The sequence below is a fragment of the Schistocerca cancellata genome, chromosome 3 (assembly GCF_023864275.1).
Source record: "Schistocerca cancellata isolate TAMUIC-IGC-003103 chromosome 3, iqSchCanc2.1, whole genome shotgun sequence".
NCBI lineage: Eukaryota > Metazoa > Arthropoda > Insecta > Orthoptera > Acrididae > Schistocerca > Schistocerca cancellata.
The window spans coordinates 670,259,116-670,281,086 of record NC_064628.1 but is presented as its reverse complement, the minus strand read 5'-3'; the positions used below and the strand labels follow the sequence as shown (position 1 = coordinate 670,281,086).

At 42.7% G+C, this 21,971-nt stretch overlaps 1 protein-coding gene across 1 annotated transcript in view; it reads right to left on the bottom strand.

The window, feature by feature from the left end:
- LOC126175638 (potassium voltage-gated channel subfamily KQT member 4) overlaps positions 1–21,971 on the bottom strand; it is a 992,116-nt gene that overhangs the window by 256,769 nt on the left and 713,376 nt on the right. Inside the window, exon 7 of the mRNA XM_049922528.1 lies at positions 21,579–21,763. Within this exon, the coding sequence (XP_049778485.1) occupies positions 21,579–21,763 (185 nt within the window). The remainder of the gene's footprint in view (positions 1–21,578; positions 21,764–21,971) is intronic.

Below are 21,971 nucleotides of genomic sequence, written 5' to 3'. Positions count from 1 at the left end.
ACATTGGTACGTGTAAAGTCAACGATAGTCTAATGACGGTTGACAATTACGGATGATTTTTAACAAAACACATAAACCCACTACTTTCGCACTATCCTACTTTTCCTTCCATTTAGACCTCTTCTGCAGCATATCCGAAGCATCAGCTTAATGTCCCTAGAACTTTTAATTCTGAATGAACACGTTTTCATAGCTTACTGTACCAGTTTGTATACCAATGTTGTTCTCCACGTTACTGTAATATCCGGTATTTCTAATTGTCTGAGCTTTTTTTCCCTTACGTTTCTGTTCTATCAGATCATTATCTCATAACTGTGAAATCTGAGTTTACAATGTATAAGGTGTTGGGCGGAATAACATGAGCACTCGTAAGTATTAACGTATTGCGTACAGAACAGACTGCACCCTTTGGACACCTAAACATCTGCCTATGAGATTATACACTGAACTGTCAAAAGTCATGGGACAGCGACATGCGCGTATACAGATGGCGACAGTATAGCGTACACAAGTTATGAAAGGTCAGTGCACTGGCGAGCTGTCATTTGTACCCGAATTATTCACGTGAAAAGGTTTACGAAGTGGTTATGGCCGCACGACGAGAATTAAAACGCTTTGAACTCGGAATGGCAGTTGCAGCTAGCGCATGGGCCTTTATAGTTTGGAAATCGTTAGTGAATTCAATATTCCGAGATCCACTGTGTCAAGAGAGTGTCGGGAATACCAAATCTCAGATCATCAGCCAGTGCGTTGTCCGTGGTGGTTGGTTGGCAGCCCTGTATGGTAGTGAAACATCGGCGCTGATGATCTTCACTTAACGACCGAGAGCAGCGGCGTTTGCTTGGAGTTTTCAGTGCTAACAGACAAACAGCACTGCATGAAATAACCGCAGTAATAAATGTGAAACGTATGACGAACGTTTCCGTTAGGAGCGTGTGGCGAAATTTCGCCTTAATGGGCTATGGAAGCAGACGACAGACGCGAGTGCGTTTGCTAACAGTACGACATCGCTTGCAGCGCCTTGGTTCAAATGGTTCAAATGGTTCAAATGTCTCTGAGCACTATGGGACTTAACATCTATGGTCATCAGTCCCCTAGAACTTAGAACTACTTAAACCTAACTAACCTAAGGACATTACACAACACCCAGTCATCAAGAGGCTGCAGCGCCTTCCCTGGCCTCGTCACCATAACGGCTGTTGGTCAGGCGAGTCCCGATTTCAGTTGTTAATAGCTGATGAGAGGGTTCGAGTGTGCTGCAGATCCCTCGAAGCTACAGACCCAGGTTGTCAATAAGGCACAGTGCAAGCTGGTGGTGGCTCCACAATGGTGTGGGCTGTGCTTACATGGAATGAATTGGGTCATGTGGTCCAACTGAATCGATCACTGGTGGGAAATGGTTACGTTCGGCTACCTGGAAATCGTTTTCAGCCATTCATGGACTTCACGTTAGCATGACAATATGTCATGTCACCGGACCACAGTCGTTCGCGATTGGTTTGATGGACATTCTGGACAAGTCGAGCGAATGATTTGGCCACCTAGACCGCCCATCATGAATCCCATCGAACATTTTTGGGCATAATCGAGATGTCGGTTGGCGCACAAAATTCTCCTCCGGCAACACATTCGTAATTATGGACGACTACATAGGCAGTATGGCTCAATATTTCTACAGGGAACTTCCAATGACTTGTTCAGTCCATGCTGCTCTGCGCCGGAAAAAGGAGGTCCGACACGACGTTAGGATGTGTCCCATGACTTTTGACACATCAATGTATATTATTGGCACGATCTTGTTGTTGTAGACTTTAGTGTGAAGACTGGTTTGATACAACTCCCCACACTAGTGTATCCTGACAGTGACATGACAACACCAATGTGTTGCGGATAAGCTAGAGGCTAGTCTCGGAAAAAAGGACGTATAGCTCGGTGTTCATATTATTCCGCCCAGCCCTTATACACTGATTGTCCGAAAGTCATGGGAAGGCATTGTGTCACGAGTCGAGCTGCTGAACAAAATGCAGTGCTTTTACCTTCGTACAGGCTTGGTAGACATAATTCACAACTCTCATCCCGCATTCAAAGTCGTTTAACTCGCGACGTGTGCCACTTTCTCTGCAAACCAGTGTACAACAGACTGCATAGACATCGTGTCTGCTCCCGCGCGATACGGATCATGAAGCTGCAACATTCCGGGTTCATATATGGCACAGCTGCAAATGGGACAACCGTTCCCTGACTTTTGGCTATTCTGTTTACGTCTCTTGTACTTCCAGGCCGACTGCTTAGAGCAGTTATTAGTGTGTGAGGTGTAACTCTTGTATGGCTGCCCATTAACGCGACATCACTATGCACGCCAAAAACTGCCAACCATATAGTGTATTCCTGTATTTTTAATATTTGAACCCCTACTGAATTTATTCTCAGAAGATATATTTGAAGCCCCTCTTAACGCTAAATCCATGGATGTTGACTATTTACGCTAGTTGTATCAGGAAAAGTAGCAAGCACTTGTTTTAATGAAGCCAAAATCTTCAAGAGAGCATTAATATTTCTCAGAAATCGTTTTCCTTTGACGCGCTATTTGATCTTTGAACAACTCTTACTATTCCTTCCTTGGGGACCGCAATCATAATCTACTTTTTTAATTTCACGCTATCGCTATTCGCCTTTGGAACAGTGCAACAGTCATTAAATATCCCACATGTCTAAATGACTCGTCGGAATCTTACAATGCATGCATGATCATATACACCAGTCGTCGCATTAGAAGATATGAGTGAGAACTGAAAATAATTATTGCAGCAGACGTGCTGTAGCCTCCGACGGTACCATATCTTTCAGACGTGTCGGATATTTCATAAACTTTTCACCTTTGCACTTCATAATGGCTATAAAGCCGAAATATCGATAGTCTGAAACAAACGAATAATAAAATGGCAATAATTCCATTAAAGGAAAACTGTTATTCTGTTGATGCATTAGCCTCGGAAGTGTTGATGTTAACTTTTTCTTGAGTTATTGAAGCCATGTCTCAATAAGAATCCATTCCGCATTGGACTATGGTTATAATCTGATTCCACAGGCAGCAAAGAGAGACAGGCTTAGAATAGTCTTTCACTTCACTTCTTTTGTTTACAGATTTGTTTAAAAGAGTTTTTATTTTACAGGGTTATACACTTATGAAATAAAAGTCTCTGTCTAGCATGGACGGTTAAATTGGCAGTAAATAGCCTCCATACACATGGCGAGTCCCGCAAGACGAAACACAACTTTTACTTCCCGAACGGTTCCAGATAGCGAAACTAGACATTCGGCGAATCATAGTACGCAGACCAGCAAGTACTTATGTTAACATTGTTAGTACTCTTAGCTGTCGTATCAAGAGGGATAGTGAAGTTACTATGTATTATTACACGTTTTAATGGAACATTATACTTTTTTAAGGCTTACGATAGTGTTATAAAAGTTGAGTGCTGTACTAAAACGCTTATTAATGTTGTGTGAAAAATTCTCGTAAAAGTGTGTGGCTATTTTGACGCAGTTCAGTAGAATTTCGCGTAAGATTAGAATTTCGCGCAAGATATATAGGCGTAGTTTTCCAATTGATATTTTACGAAAGCTTCCCTAATACTTTAAGCATTGGGGGATCTTCGAGCAAAGAGAGAACAGATAATCATCTCACCATTGCAGACATAAATGCATGCAGAATCGAATACAGATGACCGTTTACCTCACGGATGTGGTGTTTTTCTAAACAGAACGGAACGGCGATATTTCTCCTTCAGACAACTAAGCAGCCAAAAACTAAAGCACATTGCTACGTGGGAAACCACTCGGCGAAAATGCAGCTGCTTCCTCAAATAGTAGGTTAGCTGAAATGTGGTGACATAGATATTTAAAAAAAATTGAAGCCACTCCAAATAACCCAAATATCAGAATGAAGTTTCATTTACAAATATTCTGAGTCTTTATCTCTGTCGTATAAAGGGGGGTGCATAAAATGCGCAACAACATTAAAGGATAAGTTTTTCGAAACCCCTTCATTTTCTCCCATCCCGACGCACAAACTATAAATTCCGTTCAAAGATGCGTACAGCCTTCATCCGTAATGGAGCTAAAGCATGGTGTTCTGGGAAGTTACCCTTGAGTTCGATGAGGCTTCAAACAGCAAAGCGACGACAGGTCCGAAAGAAATAGGCCAGAGCTCAGAATTTCATCTGAGGTATAACGTGGGTTAATGCTGTCACATTGATACCACATTTCACTACAATTCCGCCCAACGCTACTACGGACGTGTCACACCATGAGAAAGTCGTCACACCTCCCCTTACCCAACCTCACCCCTTCTCTTGATGCCTCTGGGATGGAAGCCACAAGCATGATTCTAAGCACTAAAATCACACGGTTTTCTTGCGGGTGGACAGAGAGAAACATTTCGGACCGACTGGCAATGATGCCGCCAGAGATGTCACAAAGGGCGTGAATGAAACTACCCCCTCCCTTGTAGAGCTCGTTTTCACACGTTTCATTGTGAAAAACGACAATTTGCAGTGCAATGTGCAGCGGGACTGCTCTCTTGACAAGCTCTGACACTGTTGCACCCCACTGAGATTTATCTCTTTGTAGTGTAGCGTGACCGCAATTTTTGCTCTGGTATATAGGGTGAAACTACTAGGAGCTGTTCAAAACAATTGACGAAATTTTGAACGTAAACCTTCCTGTTTCGTGCCCTGCTGTCGTGTGTGCATGGAGAGATGGGACACTGTCATGTATGTAAATGAAACGACGAAGGGTGGGTGGAAGACCCCCAGTTCGGCAACACCATCAGTGCCACCAACAAACCTTTGTTGGCCACTTTAAAACTGTCCCTGTACACAAATAGCCACTCACAGAGTCCTATGTGTCGGCAAGGCAGGCAATACTTTCGACACAGCTCAGGTTTCGGATACGGCCAGTAAGCACTGGTGCAATGGCGTAGCGCCACTCAGCTGTTTGGCTTTGATGGACAATCAAATCATTTTGCAGACAGCTACCGCACAGTATGCTGTGTTTCTTTCTCGTGTTTCGTCATTGTTTTCAGTGCATGGTTAGAACCCTGTGACGTGTGTCGTAAGCTCTGGCTCATCTCAGTGCCGAGGAACTGGATTTTTCGGGCGTTTTACATAATTATTGTGCAGATGTCTTCCGCTGACGTTAGCTAAGCCGTTGCTCTATCTGAAGAAGGTAGGTCACAGTGATATACTGCGAACGTGCTAGGAGTGTCACAGAGAGTGGGAAGAAGGGTGGGGCAAGTCCAGATCAGGACCACCGCTGTTGCAGCAAACCGTGGGAGGACCGCACTAATGGTCGGCAGGCAGCCTGGGTCCAACGAGCGACAGTGCAGACCCAGCCGATCGTCTTGCTGCTGCTGCAGTGGCTGAGTATTGCCAGAGTAGGCAGTTCGGTGACGGTTGCAGGAACTACACATTCATCTGCGAAAGAGGTGCTAAACTTGACACATGTGCATTGTGTGGTCAGTTTGCGGTTTGCCAAGCAGCATGCGCAGTTCGGTATGGAGCAATGGTACTGGTTGCTCTCACAGATGTGTCACTCTTCTCTAGGGAGGACCATGGCGGCAGGATTCCGTGATTGGCATTTTGATGTGGAGGCGGGGAATCATTTAAACATCGTTTTCCGACAGACTGCATTCAGGGGTGGGTCTGTCATGATTTGGGGAGGCATCAGGAAAATGCCCCTCATCGTCATGCAATCTCCAGCGCTGAACAGGCGGTGGTGGTTAGTGTTTAACGTCCCGTCGACATCGAGGTCATTAGAGACGGAGCGCAAGCTCGGGTTAGGGAAGGACTGGGAAGGACATCGGCCGTGCCCTTTCGAAGGAACCATCCCGGTATTTGCCTGAAACGATTTAGGGAAATCACGGAAAACCTAAATCAGGATGGCCGGAGACGGGATTGAACCGTCGTCCTCCCGAATGCGAGTCCAGTGTGCTAACCACTGCGCCACCTCGCTCGGTCCAGCGCTGAACACTCAGCACTACTGGGATGAAATACTGTAGGCATACACCATTCTAGAAGCTGCAGCGTTTGCACCACGCTACGCACTGGTGCAGGACAACACTTGACCTCACATCGCCTCTGTCATCTGATATCGTTTCAATGCATTGTGCATCACAGTGATGGAATGATCGGCCAACTCAACTGAACATGTGTAGGATATTAATCCCAAGCCAGGGATAGGTGAGGAATTGATTCATGCATTACAGAACACCTGGAACACCATCCTCCAAGCCTAGATGATTTCTTGATTCTTAGCTGTAGTCGCCAGCACCAGGCAATCATTAATGCTAGATACTGTGCCATCTGTAACTCAGAATTCATCCAAATCATTTAAAAAATATTTAAGATCATAGAGTATATCTATCTTTGCCCCGAATCTGGTTTGATCAAGCATAAAAAGCTGCAGCTGAGTAGTGCTACACTGTTGCACTAGCGCTCGGTGGTCTCACACGAAATCTGAGGGGTGTTAAGAGGGTTGCCTATCCTGCCAGTGCCAGATATCAGTGAATGAGTGTTTCCTTAGAGGGGACATTATTAAAGCGCAGGCGCCAGATTGTTGTTGTTGTGGAGTATCCGTCCACACAACGGCCAAATTGGCGCCCTTTTTATCAGCTTAAGGTTTTCGAGGCCTTCCCGCCCTCATTTCCAACTTAATGGTTTACTCAATTAAATGCCCTATCGATATCGTTCTTCATGCGACGATAGTGAAAATGGAGGGACAGTTTAGTGAAGTGACTATCTGCTCTGGAAATTTACAGTTAAAATATTTAGTTGATCGATTAATTTTGATATTTAAGCTATCACAGCTGAAAGAGAGGATGGCAACTACTCCTTCGTACTCCCTTTAGAAACGAATTGCTATACATAGTTACCTAATATGACGTTGTATAAAGTGATTTATATTCCGATAGGTAGACGACGCATACTGGCATCCCATAGCATTTATTTTTTTTGTTTTTGAGATCATATACGATCTACTAATATCGAATATACGATCATACTTGAAAAAGACTGTCTGGTTCCAATTAGTAAATAGTGGTAAAAGGAGCATTTTACTCAAAATACGTATAGCCTCTGGAGAAACATGACGTCTTTTAGCCAGCGTTTCATGGGAGTCAACTCACAAATAAGGAAACAAATTTCTCAAATAGCAAGTTTGCTTATGAGGCTACTTTCCGCAGCAAGTACACGAGTATAAATGTTTGTTTATTAATTATGTTTTCATCTATGAAACGACTTCCGCAGACACTTTGGCTGAAGCGATTCAGTACCGACGTTGACAACTCATCTCTTCGAGAAATTTCGAATGCAGTTAAAAATTGGCACTGTTCATTTAAAATTTCATATTGCTTAATTTTCTCGATGTTAAAAAAAGTGCGGTATGAACGTTGTCTCTGTCGACCGCACCCAGTGCGCCGCCCACATCGCTGTTCGTGAACAGACTTTTAAACACCCCGCCAGCGCGACTTGCTCTCTCCAGAGATCGACGTCAGCCCTTCGACTCACTGCATGCAAATGTACGAAATCTCGGAACAAATTGCCCTAGCCTGACACTACTAATCTGATAACAGCTAACAAGTAATTTTAGAGAAAAGGATGTGGTTGTGGAACAGGTAGGGGGATATGTAACTCGAGTTAATCTTTCCAGTTCATGCCGCAATCTACTAGTAACAGTTGAAACTAAGAACTTAGAGGCTGATTTTACGTAACGATACGGCTGGTTGTTGTTAGAATTTTCTTTGTAACTGTGAGAACGGAAATTTCTTACCGCAAGAGCATGAAACTTTTAGAGATAAGAACTCGTGATTTGATGTTCAGGAGTGTGTCGGATACTAATTTAATAACTTAATATAACTTGTAGAGCCTTCGTGTGGCGTTTAGTTGATTGTTTTATTTGTTTGTTACAAAAAATTCATTCCCAGAACGGGCAACGCCAGGTTATGTATGGAAGTGGTTAGGCACCGGTTTGGCTTCCAAGTATTCCATAACTCCCTTCCATGATTATATGGCTGTTTAAATGGTATTTATGGTTTGCAAAGCCGTTTTATGTATTTCAAACAATTCATGGAAGGAGGGAATTAGTACATTAGATATTAAAAGAATAATTTATTGTTTTAGTTTCGTATAACTTTTATTCGTCTTAAAAAGCCACCATGTGTAAAATAAGGATATAACTTTAATTTGTCTTAGTACAATTACAGTTATTTTCCACTGCATTACCAATACAGTCCCCATCGTTTTGGATACAGCTAGTCACAAGAAACTTGTGTCGTCAGACCAACGGCAGCGAGAGAAATTTGATTCTGAGAAAATGGCAAAAGCTATTAAACTAGTGAGAGAGAAGAAGATGGGATATATGAAAGCTGCAAAAATGGTTGATGTCATTCTGCCTACACTGTTTCGTCTGGCTAAGTCTGAAACTTCTGATAAGGATGCAGCTACAACAAAGGAATCAGAACTGTGCTACCAGCTAGTCTCGAAGAGGCGATACTAGCCTGCTGCCTACACATAGAATCTCTTTTCTGTTGGTTATCAAGAAGTGATATTCGCCTGTTAGAATATGAGCTGGCTATTAGGGACTGTATCAACAATCCTTTTGATAGCAATAGGACTGCAGGAACGGACTGGATGAGAAGATTTATGAGGAGGTACAATAATATTTTATCAAATAGGAAGCCATCAGGGACATTACAGAACAGAGCTTCTGGATTCAGCCAAGAAGAAGTGTCATAGTTCTTCGACGTTCTTGACAATCTGTTTCTTCAGCACAAATTCCCTGGTGAAAGAGTCTTGAATGTAGACGAAACTGATTTGCCGATCGTTCAAAGCAAAACTCCCCACATCATAGGCCATAAGGAGAAAACGCAAATAGCTCTCGTCGTGACAGGAAGAGGGTGACTTATGATCATATTTCTACGCACGAGCGCTAGTGGTTCCTTCGTTCCTCCAATGATTATCTTCCCGAGGACGAACATGAACCAGCAGTTAATGAGAGGAGCATCACCTATATCTATCTCTGCGTGTGATCCCTCTGGTTGGTACAAAACAATCTGTCCGAGCAGTGATTTGAACATGTTATTTCTAAACCCACCCCACTAAGGAGTCCCCTGTACTTCTCATCCTATATGACGATTACAGTAACACCAAAAACAGTGAGGTAACTGGATGGCTAGAAGTCATCATGTTCATCTAGTTAGCTTCCTTCGTCACTGCAACACAACATACAGCCACTGGATAAAACATTTATGGAACCGCTGAAGACCTACTACACCGAAGAGATCCGGCAATGGCTACAAACACACGACAGTGCCCTAAGACCACTTGATGTTGCAGAACTTTTTAGCTGAGCTTATCTAAAAGATCAGAACATTGAAATCCCAGTCAACGGGTTCAGGGTCACGGGAATGTTCCCGTCCAGTAGAAATATGTACAGCAATCATGACTTAAGTGCTGGAAACGACGGAAGTCTCGAGAATAGAGGTACCCAACGTCCTGTTGAGCAATAAAGTCAGGTGGTCAGAAGGCGCTGAGTGAGAATGAAACTAAAGCAGGTTAGTAGAATTTAGAATTTAGTAATTGTCTATTAAAACAAAGCATAGATTTTCTATTCTACAAACCTCAATCTATAGTTCATAAATAAACAAACAGAATTTTCCTTCGCCAGGGTTATCTAGTGTTCTAGTTACTGTGAGTCCCTAAGAGTTTTCACCTACACCGCAAAGGAAGAAGACATCAAATCGCTGGAGGCCAAAAGGTTCAGCTCAGGTCTTGATATATTACTTCCATAAAAAGAATCTGAAAGCCTCACTCAAAGAAAGAAGATCTAATCGCCCATCAACGTCTACCAGAAACGATCGTAGGACAAAGAAAATGTCAAAGGAGTTTGAAAAGACGATAGAGCTCAAAGCTACTGATTCTAGTAATTCAGACACAATGGAACTGCAAGACTCTACTGATGAAGAGGGGGTCGGAATGCACTCTGAACCAGGAAGTTAAGATACATAATGCGTGTTTTGTGGGACAATATTTTCCGATGATCTTACGAGGGAAACTTGAGTACAAAGTACACTTAGTTGACTATGGTCATGAAATACCTACAAACATCGTGTCAGACCTCCTTTTTGCCTGGCGTATTATAGCAACTCGAAGTGACATGGACTCAACAAGTCTTTGGAAGCACCCCGCAGAAATATTGAGCCATGCTGACTCTATAGCCATCCATAATTGCGAAGGTATCCGCCCGTGGTAGTTCACTGGTCACCGCGACGGAATGTCATACCTAACGGCCCGGGTTCGATTCCCACCCGGATCGGAGATTTTCTCCACTCAGGGACTGGGTGTTGTGTTGTCCTTATCATCGTCATTTCATCCCCATCGACACGCAAGTCGCCTAACTGGTGTGAACTCGAAAGACTTGCACCAGGCGAACGGTCTACCCGACGGGAGGCCCTACCCACACGGCATTTCCATTTCCATTGCGATGGTGTTGCCGGTGCAGGATGTTGTGCACGAACTGAATTCTCGATTATGTCTCATAAACGTTTGAAGGGATTCATGTTGTGCGATCTGGGCGGCCAAACAATTCTCTCGACTTTTGCATAATGTTCTTCAAACAAGTCGTGAACAACTGTGGTTTGGTGACATGACTACTTTGTTTGGGAACATGACTACTTTGTTTGGGAACATGAAGTCCATGAATGCCTGCAAATGGTCTCCGGTTAGCAGCACATAACCATTTCCTATCAACGATCGGTTCTGTTGGTCCAGAGGACTCAGTTCATTCCACGCAAACACAGGCCACACCATTGTGGAGCTACCACCAGCTTGCACAGTGCCCAGTTGACAACTTGGGTCCATGGTTTCGTGGGATCTGCGCCAAAATGTAGCCCTACCATCAGCTCTTACCAACTGAAATCAGAACTCATCTGCCCAGGCTGCGGTTTTCCAGTCGTCTACGGTACAACCGATATGGTCACGAGCCCAGAAGAGGCGCTGCAGGCGATGTCGTGCTCGTAGCAAAGGCACACGAGTCGGGAGTCAGCTGCCATATTATATTAACGCAAAATTTCGCCGCACTGTCCTAATACGTTCATCGTACCTCCACATTAATTTATGTGGTTATTCCACACAGTGTTGCTTGTCTGTTAGCACTAACAACACTACGCAACCGCCGCAGCTCTCCATTGTTAAGTGAAGGCCGTCGGGCACTGTGTTGTTCGTGGTAGGAGGTAATGCCTGAAATTTGGTATTATCGGCACACTCTTGGCGCTGTGGATGACGGAATATTGAATTCAGTAACGATTTCCGAGATGGAATGTCCCATGCGTCTAGCTAGAACTGCCACACCGCGTTCAAGGTCTGTTAATTCCCGTCTTGCGGCCGTAATTACATCAGATTCCTTTCTAAATGAATCATCATCCGAGTAAAAATTTCAGCTTCGCCAATGCATTGCCCTTTTATACTCTGTATAAGCGAAAATACCACATCTGTGTATGTGCATATCGCTATTGTATGACTTTTGTCACCTCAATCTGTACCACCCGAAATGTGGGCCCATGAAGTGTGTTCTGGCTGTGATGATGATCAGTATAATTGTGATTTTTATGTCTGAGAAAACATTTAATTGAATACTGCTTCTACTACTCCATATCCCCGTCCCTATTGCATGTCACACAACATTTATCTTTTTTCTGCTTTTTAGACTTACTTATACACCTTATTTCTGAATTACGATAAATATCCAATACGTCTATGTTAAGGCCCTTTATTTTGGATATATTTCTTACGAGTTATTTATATACCGGGCGATCAAAAAGTGAGTATAAATTTGAAAACTTAATAAACCACGGAATAATGCAGATAGAGAGGTAAAAATTGACACACATGCTTGGAATGACATGGGGTTTTATTAGAACCACCCCATATTACTAGACGCGTGAAAGATCGTTTGTGCGCGTCGTTTGGTGATGATCGTGTGCTTAGCCGCCACTTTCGTCATGCTTGGCCTCCCAGGTTCCCAAACCTAGGTCCGTGCGATTATTGGCTTTGTAGTTACCTGAAGTCACAAGTGTATCGTGATCGACCGACATCTCTAGGGATGCTGAAAAACAACATCCGACGCCAAAGCCTCACCATAACTCCGGACATGCTTTACAGTGCTGTTCACAACATTATTCCTCGACTACAGTTGTTGTTGAGTAATGATGGTGGACATATTGAGCATTTCCTGTAAAGAACATCATCTTTGCTTTGTTTTACTTTGTTATGCTAATTATTGCTATTCTGATCAGATGAAGCGCCATCTGTCGCACATTTTTTGAACTTTTGTATTTTTTTGGTTCTAATAAAACCCCGTGTCATTCCAAGCATGTGTGTCAATTTGTACCTCTCTATCTACATTATTCCGTGATTTATTCAGTTTTCAAATTTATACTGAGTTTTTGGTCGCCCGGTAAAACAAAACAGCATTGCATTACTCCCTACTTTCCTCTACATTGTAGCCACTTTCCCATGATCCACAATACTGAACTGAAACAGTGTGGTACAGTTACAACCAAGGATATAAAGTTGTACGTAAATACATCAGTGTTGTAAATAGTTTAAATAAATATTGTCGTGTTTTACCCATTTAATAAATGTTGAAGTGTCTGTGCCACCTTGTTCACCTACGGATACAACAGAAAATATTGACTATGTAACAGTATTTTGTGCCCCTCTGTGTGCTATTATTTGCCGGAAACCTCGTTTCCGTATCTGGAACCGATCACGAAATAAAAATTGTTACGTCTTTGCTACTCAGCCGCTATATTTGCACAGTAGCTGGAAAGAACGCACCAAACACTGTGCACTGTGTAATACGATTTGCAATACATATAGAAGAAGCGGTCTGGGTTTCTAGGGTCCTCGTTCTCAGTCTGGGATGGGCTGTTGGTAGCTAGCGGGTAACACTCTACAGCGGCAGGGGCGAGGGTGGGGGAATGCGTGGCGTGGCGGAGCTGGGAACTACGGGGACTACAGTTCGACGTGTGCTCCACACTTACATCAGCGAGGAGGACGTTTGCTGGATCTTCTCTGTGGCTTTGGGAGTTTCTTCCACTTTGGCGCTAACGTCCAAAGACAGAGACAAGCGGAACGTGAAACGGAGAAAGAAAGTCTGTGAAGGAACGACACATCACACAAACCAACACAAAAACACAAATTAGGTAAGGACACAAAACATTCGTAAACAACACAGCCTTCTTGTGCAAAAGATATACGGTAAGTATTCACAAACAGTTCCACATTCACTGGGGTTAAAACAACAATTATGGCAGGGGCAACACACTTTTATTGAACTGTTCTACTAAGACAACACATACACATATACAGAGAGATGCAGGTGTACACACAGATGCAGGGCATGACACTATTTTAAACAAAAGGTTAAATGATTAGCAATGCAGTTAATGCAATATTGTGCAATAGGTTAGTTTAGGAACAGTTTTTATATTTATATAGTACAACGGTCTCTTTATTTTCTCCCAAAATTTCTATTATTATTATCCTGTTGCTTTTGTTTTTCAAATTATAAACACAGTAATGTTAGCAACTGATGGACTAAAAACGTACCTCGACAATAATTTACACCAATGAATTCGCTCTGAAAGCATCGGTCGTCGTGTGTTATGAGTAATATTTATAACAGAAACAAAAAAAGAGATTAAACGGAACGCAGAATAAAACAGAAATGATGTAACATGCATGTTGTGAATATTGGAAGTAAATGACAGTAAACAGAAGTACAACTGCATCCTAAATTAAGTTATGTTGTTTATACTGGAAGATGTAAAATACTTTGTACAAACATTTCATAAGTGGGCACTGGCGGAAAAGACTGAGGAATTGCACGGTGCAATTTTCTTCCTGTCGCGCTTGATACATATTTTGCACCGTGCCTCAATGTGTACATGCTAGACCACATATTAAAAAGTGTGGGTTTCGATGCCCAGTGAGTCGTAGGGTTGGGAGTCCACGTTGGACTGTAAGTCCTCCAACTTGTTGGGTTAAGTGAATTCAAACGACGGAGGAAGGCATACCACCTCTATTAGGTACATGCCTACTAAAATAATATGAATTTCAAACTAATCTTCAAATCGATTATAGCTTTACCTTGACATGTTCCGAGGATTGGTAGATCAGTGCTGACAACTGAAAATGCTTCACCCGATATTGTCGTCGTTGGCGGCAACTCAGCATCACTTGTTGGGTAATGTTATTTTAAGCATAAAGTACACCACAGGACTGCGGCTAAAGCGATCACCAAGCAGAAAATTTAATAGAAAACAGTAAAAACCTCCTGATTTTTACGCAACAATGAGAAAGTAGAACATGTGTTACCATATGACAGCAGTATAGGAAAAGTCGTGCTGCAGTCTACGTTGTCACAAAATTTTCGAGGAGTGGTGTCCAGAACACCAATGATACGACTCCAGCGTTGTCAGATTTCCAGGCAGAAAAATCAATTAACAGAGGAAATAGCTCAGTTTTGGTAAGTAACAATCAAGTCCCAATGCGACAGTTATTTGTAAATTTTGCTTTTTTGTGACTTTTTGTGCATAATCATTCGTCATTGGCGCAGTCGCATTCAAATATGACATAGTTGAAAGTAGAAATACAAGACCTCGAACCTAATGCTCACACTAACAGGGTATCTGGGTGATAAGCTCTTCAGTCTCAAAGCTGTTAAATGTGTACATGGAAACTTATTCTTTAGTTCCGTTCGTATCAAATATTAGATTAGAAATATGTGTTAGTGCATTTGGACATGTGTGCAAAGACTAGGTTCAGTGGAATCTCAGTTTAATTTTACAAAGCCTACATCTTAGGCTGATTATAGCGTCACATTTGTTCTTGTACCTGCATGGCGGTCCACGATTTATCGGTCCATGTCCTATACATGGAAGATCTTTACAGTGCCACCGGAACCGAGCAAGATAGCGTAATGGTCTCGTTTTCAGGGGGACGGTGGTTAAATGTCATACTCAGTCACCCATATTTCGGTTTCCCGTAGTTTCTCAAATCGCTTAACGCAAACGTTGGGATGATTCTTATGAAAAGGACATGCCAATTTCTTTCCTCAAGCTGTGCTTGAGCTACATCACAAATTGTCTCGTCATTGACAGCAAGATCTATCTTTCTGTATGTACCAGCCTTGTTCTCGAACGCATATGGTCATAGAATGGTTCATGGCTTCGTTGCAAGTATGTGGATCTGTTGGTTCAGTGGGTGTGCGTTGTTTTTTGTTTCCTCGCGTGTACATATGCACATATTTTGGGTTGTTTAAGATATGTGTGTGTGTGTGTGTGTGTGTGTGTGTGTGTGTGTGTGTGTGTGTGTGTGAGCGCGCGCGCACGCGCGCATGTTATTAGTATGTATTTTGAACAAGTGTGTTTTCATAAGTGCGTGCCTATTTTTCTGTGAAAGAGGGGAAATGTGGGATTTATAAGGTTCGCTGACAGTACAGTATGTAAACTGGGCGACTCTGTAGTGTGGAAACACATGAATTCGAAGAAAGAAGTCTCATTCATGAATATGTTTTCTCCTACGGAAAAGAATGTTACCGACTTGTGTGTGGAACCTGCGGAAGAAAACTATGTATATTAGTTAAGAAAATATTTATATAATATTATTTTTATGGCAGGAAAAAATGACGAAAATCGCCAAATTTGTAACTTTCGAGATGGAAATTTGGCCCATTACCCCTACCGCAACAGTAATATGAAGAAATAATGAAGTACTTGTAAAATTCATGGACATATAAAAAGTGAAGCAAATAGAAAACGTAAAAGAAATTTTTATGAGTGATTTTTTCCATTATCTTTTTTTCTGGCATTCTCATGTAAATGTGACCGATTTACGCTATCTTGGATTTTTTTTATAGCGCATTGGTGCTTAGATTTTTTCCACAAGAAATCTGGCAACACTGTTGTGACGTATGGGTTTGCCTCACGCCCAAGAATTATGCCAACGATTTAGACTACACCCGAATCCCGCCAACGTAACTACGCATGACAAACCTGCTTCACACAGATACAATGACTTTTTGTTAAGCTTCACTCATTAGCTTGAGGAATATTTGTAGAAAGTGGACTGTGGAGAAACTGTGCCTAACATATGACGCTGAGACAGACAATCGAACTGATTCAGTTTTGCCGAGAAAGTGCCCAATACATGAAAACCAATGAAGGAAATGATGAAGAAAACTAACATTTTTGTATCATCAGTTTGAAAATGGCTGTATCTTTTGCAACATTCCATCATCAGAAAGTGTATGATATTTACATATGATTTCTTCACAGAATTCGATTATCGCTGCAAACAGAGGTATATCTTCGTCTCACTGCCTTGTTGCAATCGAGTAATTAATAATTTAGTCTGATAAAAATGGCTGCACATCCTATGGACACGAGTTTCGGACAGCCTGTAGGTACCTGCGACCAACTCTTGACAGGAATCCACACCAGAATAACTTGGGCCCACGTTTTATATTCATCCCTGTACGTATAACAGAATCACCTGAAGTCGCGTCATGAAACCGCAGCACAACAAACAAATTGTAGTTATTTAGAACGTTACAGTGATGTCTGTCTGAAGTGGATGTCGAACTCCAGCTGTCTAAACGTGCCGGCCAAATATCGTCGTACTTCTTATCTTGTCCAACTACAGTATGGGGACCACGAACGGCTACTACAACGTCAACGAAAGAACTTTCTGTCTCTGCGCCCATATGACCTTGTTACATGGCATATTAACGATATCTGGAGAAGAACAAGATGAACTGTTTCAAGACAAATAGAAAAATTGGTGATACTTCTGCTGTGTCATTTACAAAATTTCATGTAACCGGGACATTGACGAGTTGACCAGAAAACTGATTCTACTTTATTTCACTTACTCTGTATTTATAGGATCCACTATAGTGCAAAAGAATGCCACGAGCTGCGTCATACGTGAATTAATTAAGTACAATATTAGCCAAAACTTTAAACAAACGCAATTCGTAAAATCAAGTGTTGTAAATAATGCGGACGCCTCTTGAATGATGTTGATATCATGTCCTCAGACATCCACGGCTGATAACATTACTAATGAATAAAGCGAATATTCATCAAGTATAAAGTGATATTAAAATTTCCTAGGAACTCACATCTCAGGTTAAAGCGAAGTATAGTTTATATATTTGGAGTCTAAAGCGATGGGTTGCCTACTAGCATTTCTGTTGCCAGGAAAATTATCTGCATTTATGAGTGCTATATGTTGTCTATTCTGACAACACAGATACGTGTACGATGTGACAGATAAATGATTTCTGGTAAAGCGTTGCAGATGCTTGCCAATTTCCCGCAGGGATACGCAGAGAAGGTGCAAAACACATGAAATATTTCTGAAGCACAAAATTTTCTGCTACAATTTTCTGAGAGAAAACAAAAAGAAAGATCGTAAAATTTGTGATATTCGTGAAGGTAACAATTCTTCAGGTTATGCAGCGTCTTCTAATGAAGTATTGTAGTCTCGTGCTGATCTTATATTCCGTGTGTAGGTCACTAATATAGTCCACGACATAATCTGAAATGGGGAAATAAATTAAGGCTATGTACGACCGAACTCCAGCTGTCTAAACGTGCCGGCCAAATATCGTCGTACTTCTTATCTTGTCCAACTACAGTATGGGGACCACGAACGGCTACTACAACGTCAACGAAAGAACTTTCTGTCTCTGCGCCCATATGACCTTGTTACATGGCATATTAACGATATCTGGAGAAGAACAAGATGAACTGTTTCAAGACAAATAGAAAAATTGGTGATACTTCTGCTGTGTCATTTACAAAATTTCATGTAACCGGGACATTGACGAGTTGACCAGAAAACTGATTCTACTTTATTTCACTTACTCTGTATTTATAGGATCCACTATAGTGCAAAAGAATGCCACGAGCTGCGTCATACGTGAATTAATTAAGTACAATATTAGCCAAAACTTTAAACAAACGCAATTCGTAAAATCAAGTGTTGTAAATAATGCGGACGCCTCTTGAATGATGTTGATATCATGTCCTCAGACATCCACGGCTGATAACATTACTAATGAATAAAGCGAATATTCATCAAGTATAAAGTGATATTAAAATTTCCTAGGAACTCACATCTCAGGTTAAAGCGAAGTATAGTTTATATATTTGGAGTCTAAAGCGATGGGTTGCCTACTAGCATTTCTGTTGCCAGGAAAATTATCTGCATTTATGAGTGCTATATGTTGTCTATTCTGACAACACAGATACGTGTACGATGTGACAGATAAATGATTTCTGGTAAAGCGTTGCAGATGCTTGCCAATTTCCCGCAGGGATACGCAGAGAAGGTGCAAAACACATGAAATATTTCTGAAGCACAAAATTTTCTGCTACAATTTTCTGAGAGAAAACAAAAAGAAAGATCGTAAAATTTGTGATATTCGTGAAGGTAACAATTCTTCAGGTTATGCAGCGTCTTCTAATGAAGTATTGTAGTCTCGTGCTGATCTTATATTCCGTGTGTAGGTCACTAATATAGTCCACGACATAATCTGAAATGGGGAAATAAATTAAGGCTATGTACGACCGATCGGAGATTTTTGCCTTACTACAACATGGCAGCTGATAAGTAACCGCAGGCACGCTATGTAGGGTGATTTTTTCCACCGTGTACAAACTCTAGGGATTGATCGATGAGAGGATACGGAACAAAAAAGGTCTAATGAACTTACGTCCGGAAATGCATGGTTTAGATGCTAGATACCATTTATTCAATCATATTTTGTTACAGAGACTGCAGTCTAATACGCGCTGTACGATGCAGTCACAATTACAGTATGCATGGTTCGTCGTAGAGGGTGTTACTGTTCTTCATACGTCATGCCCTAGCGCCAACCTGCCATAGTAATTGGTAATGTTGTGTCCGATTCACTTCTCTTGCTGACTCAACTTTTAGTGGATGTCATACAGCGTTGTACACAATGGTTCCATGTTCGAATCGAGTGCTTGTGTTGACGTGGTGTTTACTTACATAAAGGCAAATGGCAACGATCGACGGGCAGCAAAGTTGTATCAGGACACCTATCTCCGCCGACAACCACCACAGCATTCAATGTTCGCAACAGTTTTTCGCCGTTTGTTTGAGACAAAGTCGTTTCAGGAAGCAAGAAATCATGAAGGAAGTATCCGAAATGTGGAAGGCGACCGCCATGTAAGTATCAGGCAGTTGGTCCGCAAGTACAGGGGGAGCCAGACCATCGTGTGGGACATTCTGAATGACAATTGCTACTACCCTTATCACTTACAGCGCATACAGAGCTTACTAGCAACAGACTTTCCACAGCGGAAGCAGTTTTGTCACTGGTTTCTTTACCAGGCAAACACGATTCCGGGATTTGAGTCATCCATCCTATTTACAGATGAGGCCACCTTCACGCGGAATGATATCTTCAGTTTTCATAAAAGACATCTGTGGGATAGCACGAGAACCCCCATGGTATGGTGACAGCGAATCATCAGCATCGGTGCAGGAATTCGTGGGCTGGGATAATTGGCGACCGTATTTTGGAACCAGTCTTCCTTCCAAGTCGCCTAACAGGCCACAACTATCGGCGTTTCTAGCGGGTGACTTCACCTTTCCTGCTGGAAGAAGCGCCATTGATGATTCAAAGGGTTAAGTGGTTGATGCTTGATGGTGCTCCAGCCAATTCGCCGTGATGTCTCTTATCGACGGATCGGACGAGGGGGTCCAGTTGCAAGGCCTGCTGATTCACCGGATCTCAACGCAATTTCTGGTTATGGAACCATCTCAAGACTATCGTGTATACAGAGCCCATTCCAGATGTGGAGATACTGGAGCAGCGTATTCATGCTCCCTTTGACACCGTTAGGGTGCAGCCTGGCCGATGTGAACTTGAGAGACAGAACATGCTACGGCGCGTACAGTCATGAGTTGAGGCACATGGAAACCATTTTCTACACTTACTGTACCTGTGACTGCAAGGTACAGCGCGTATTAAACCGCAGTGTCGGTAAGAATGTTGCTGTTGTGGTCTTCAGCCCTGAGACTGGTTTGATGCAGATCTTCATGCTAATCTATCCTGTGCAAGCTCCTTCATCTCCCAGTACCTACTGCAACCTACATCCTTCTGAATCTCCTTAGTGTATTCATAATTCCCACTATATCTAACTTTAACCTATCCATTTCCCTTTTTAAATTTTCTAACCTACCTGCCCGATTAAGGGATCTGACATTCCACGCTCCGATCCGTAGAATGCGTTTTCTTTCTCCTGATAACGACGTCCTCTTGAGTAGTCCCCGGCCGGAGATCCGAATGGGGGACTATTTTACCTCCAGAATATTTTACCCATGAGGACGCCATCATCATTTAACCATACAGTAAAGCTGCATGCCCTAGGGGAAAATTACGGCTGTAGTTTCCCCTTGCTTTCAGCCGTTCGCAGTACCACAACAGCAAGGCCGTTTTGGTTAATGTTACAAGGCCAGATCAGTCAATCATCCAGACTGTTGCCCCTGCAACTACTGAAAAGGCTGCTGCCCCTCTTCAGGAACCACACGTTTGTCTGGCCTCTCAACAGATACCCCTCCGTTGTGGTATGATTGAATAAATGGTCTCTATCTTGCTAACCGTGTATTTCCGGACCTAAGTTCATTAGATCTTTTTTGTTCCGCATCCTTTCGTCCATAATTCCCTAGAGTTTGTACGTGGTGTAAAATACCCCATATTTCTGTATTCAGAGACCAGAGTTCCACATCCCGCTGGAATGGTCATCGTTGGTTGTTTACTTAATTACATGTTCAGTATATCATATTCACGTTAGGATGTGGAACGTGTATTTGGCGCTATCGATCTTTTCGGTATTCCGACCAAGGATACGACAAACTTCGCTAAGACAAAGATAGCGAGAGACTCACAGACAGAGATATGCCTGTATGTGCAGCGATAAGCGACTGTTGTACGTAAATATCGTACACTTTTGGAGATGGGTTGTTGCAGAAGATACAGCTCTCTCTTTCTCCGTCCAAACAGGCCTCGAAAGGCCTAATGCTATCGACCGACCGCCGTCTCATCCTCAGACGATAGACGCCAGCGGAAGGTGCAGCCACCTTCCAAATTGCCTCCGAACATAATGTGTAGATCGCCGAGAATCCGCAGTAGAGACAATGAAAGAGATGTACCTTAGAATATTCAACTAGGCTAAAAATGTTGTAGAGTGGAATTCGTGTAATTTACTGTCCTCAGTATAGCAGTTAATTTATTGTCGTAAATCGGCATATGTTATGAAACTTTATGAACCACTGTATGTGATAAGAGTTCTTGGCATTTGTTAAAGTTGTGAATAAACTGATGTAACTGAGGGTATTCTCAAAACTGCAATGCTCGAAGAGGATGTTGTGGGGCTGGGAGAACGGGGCGGGGTGCGAGCTGTTGTAGATACGTACGAGGGCGGGCTGGGCAGCGGCACCTGGTGGATCTTCCACGTGGCCACCGACATGGAGTGCTCGTCGGCGGCGTAGCAGCGCCACAGGCTCTGGATGAGGGTGGCTGCGGGCTGCCGCCGGCGGATCATGTGCTTCTGCCGCTGCTGCTGCTGCACCTTGAGCGCGAAGCCCGAGCCCAGGATGCCCTGCGGACACAGCACGCAATCACGACAACCTGCACTAAACGTCTCCAGCACGCTTCATTCAGTAAATAAAATGCCACGATGAGCCAAACTATGATGACCATAACGTTGTGGCACACTAGGCACGTGACGCGGTAAGGAATAAACACTGAAGAGCCAAAGAAACTGGTACACTTGCCTAATATAGTGTGGGGCCCCCGCAAGCACGGAA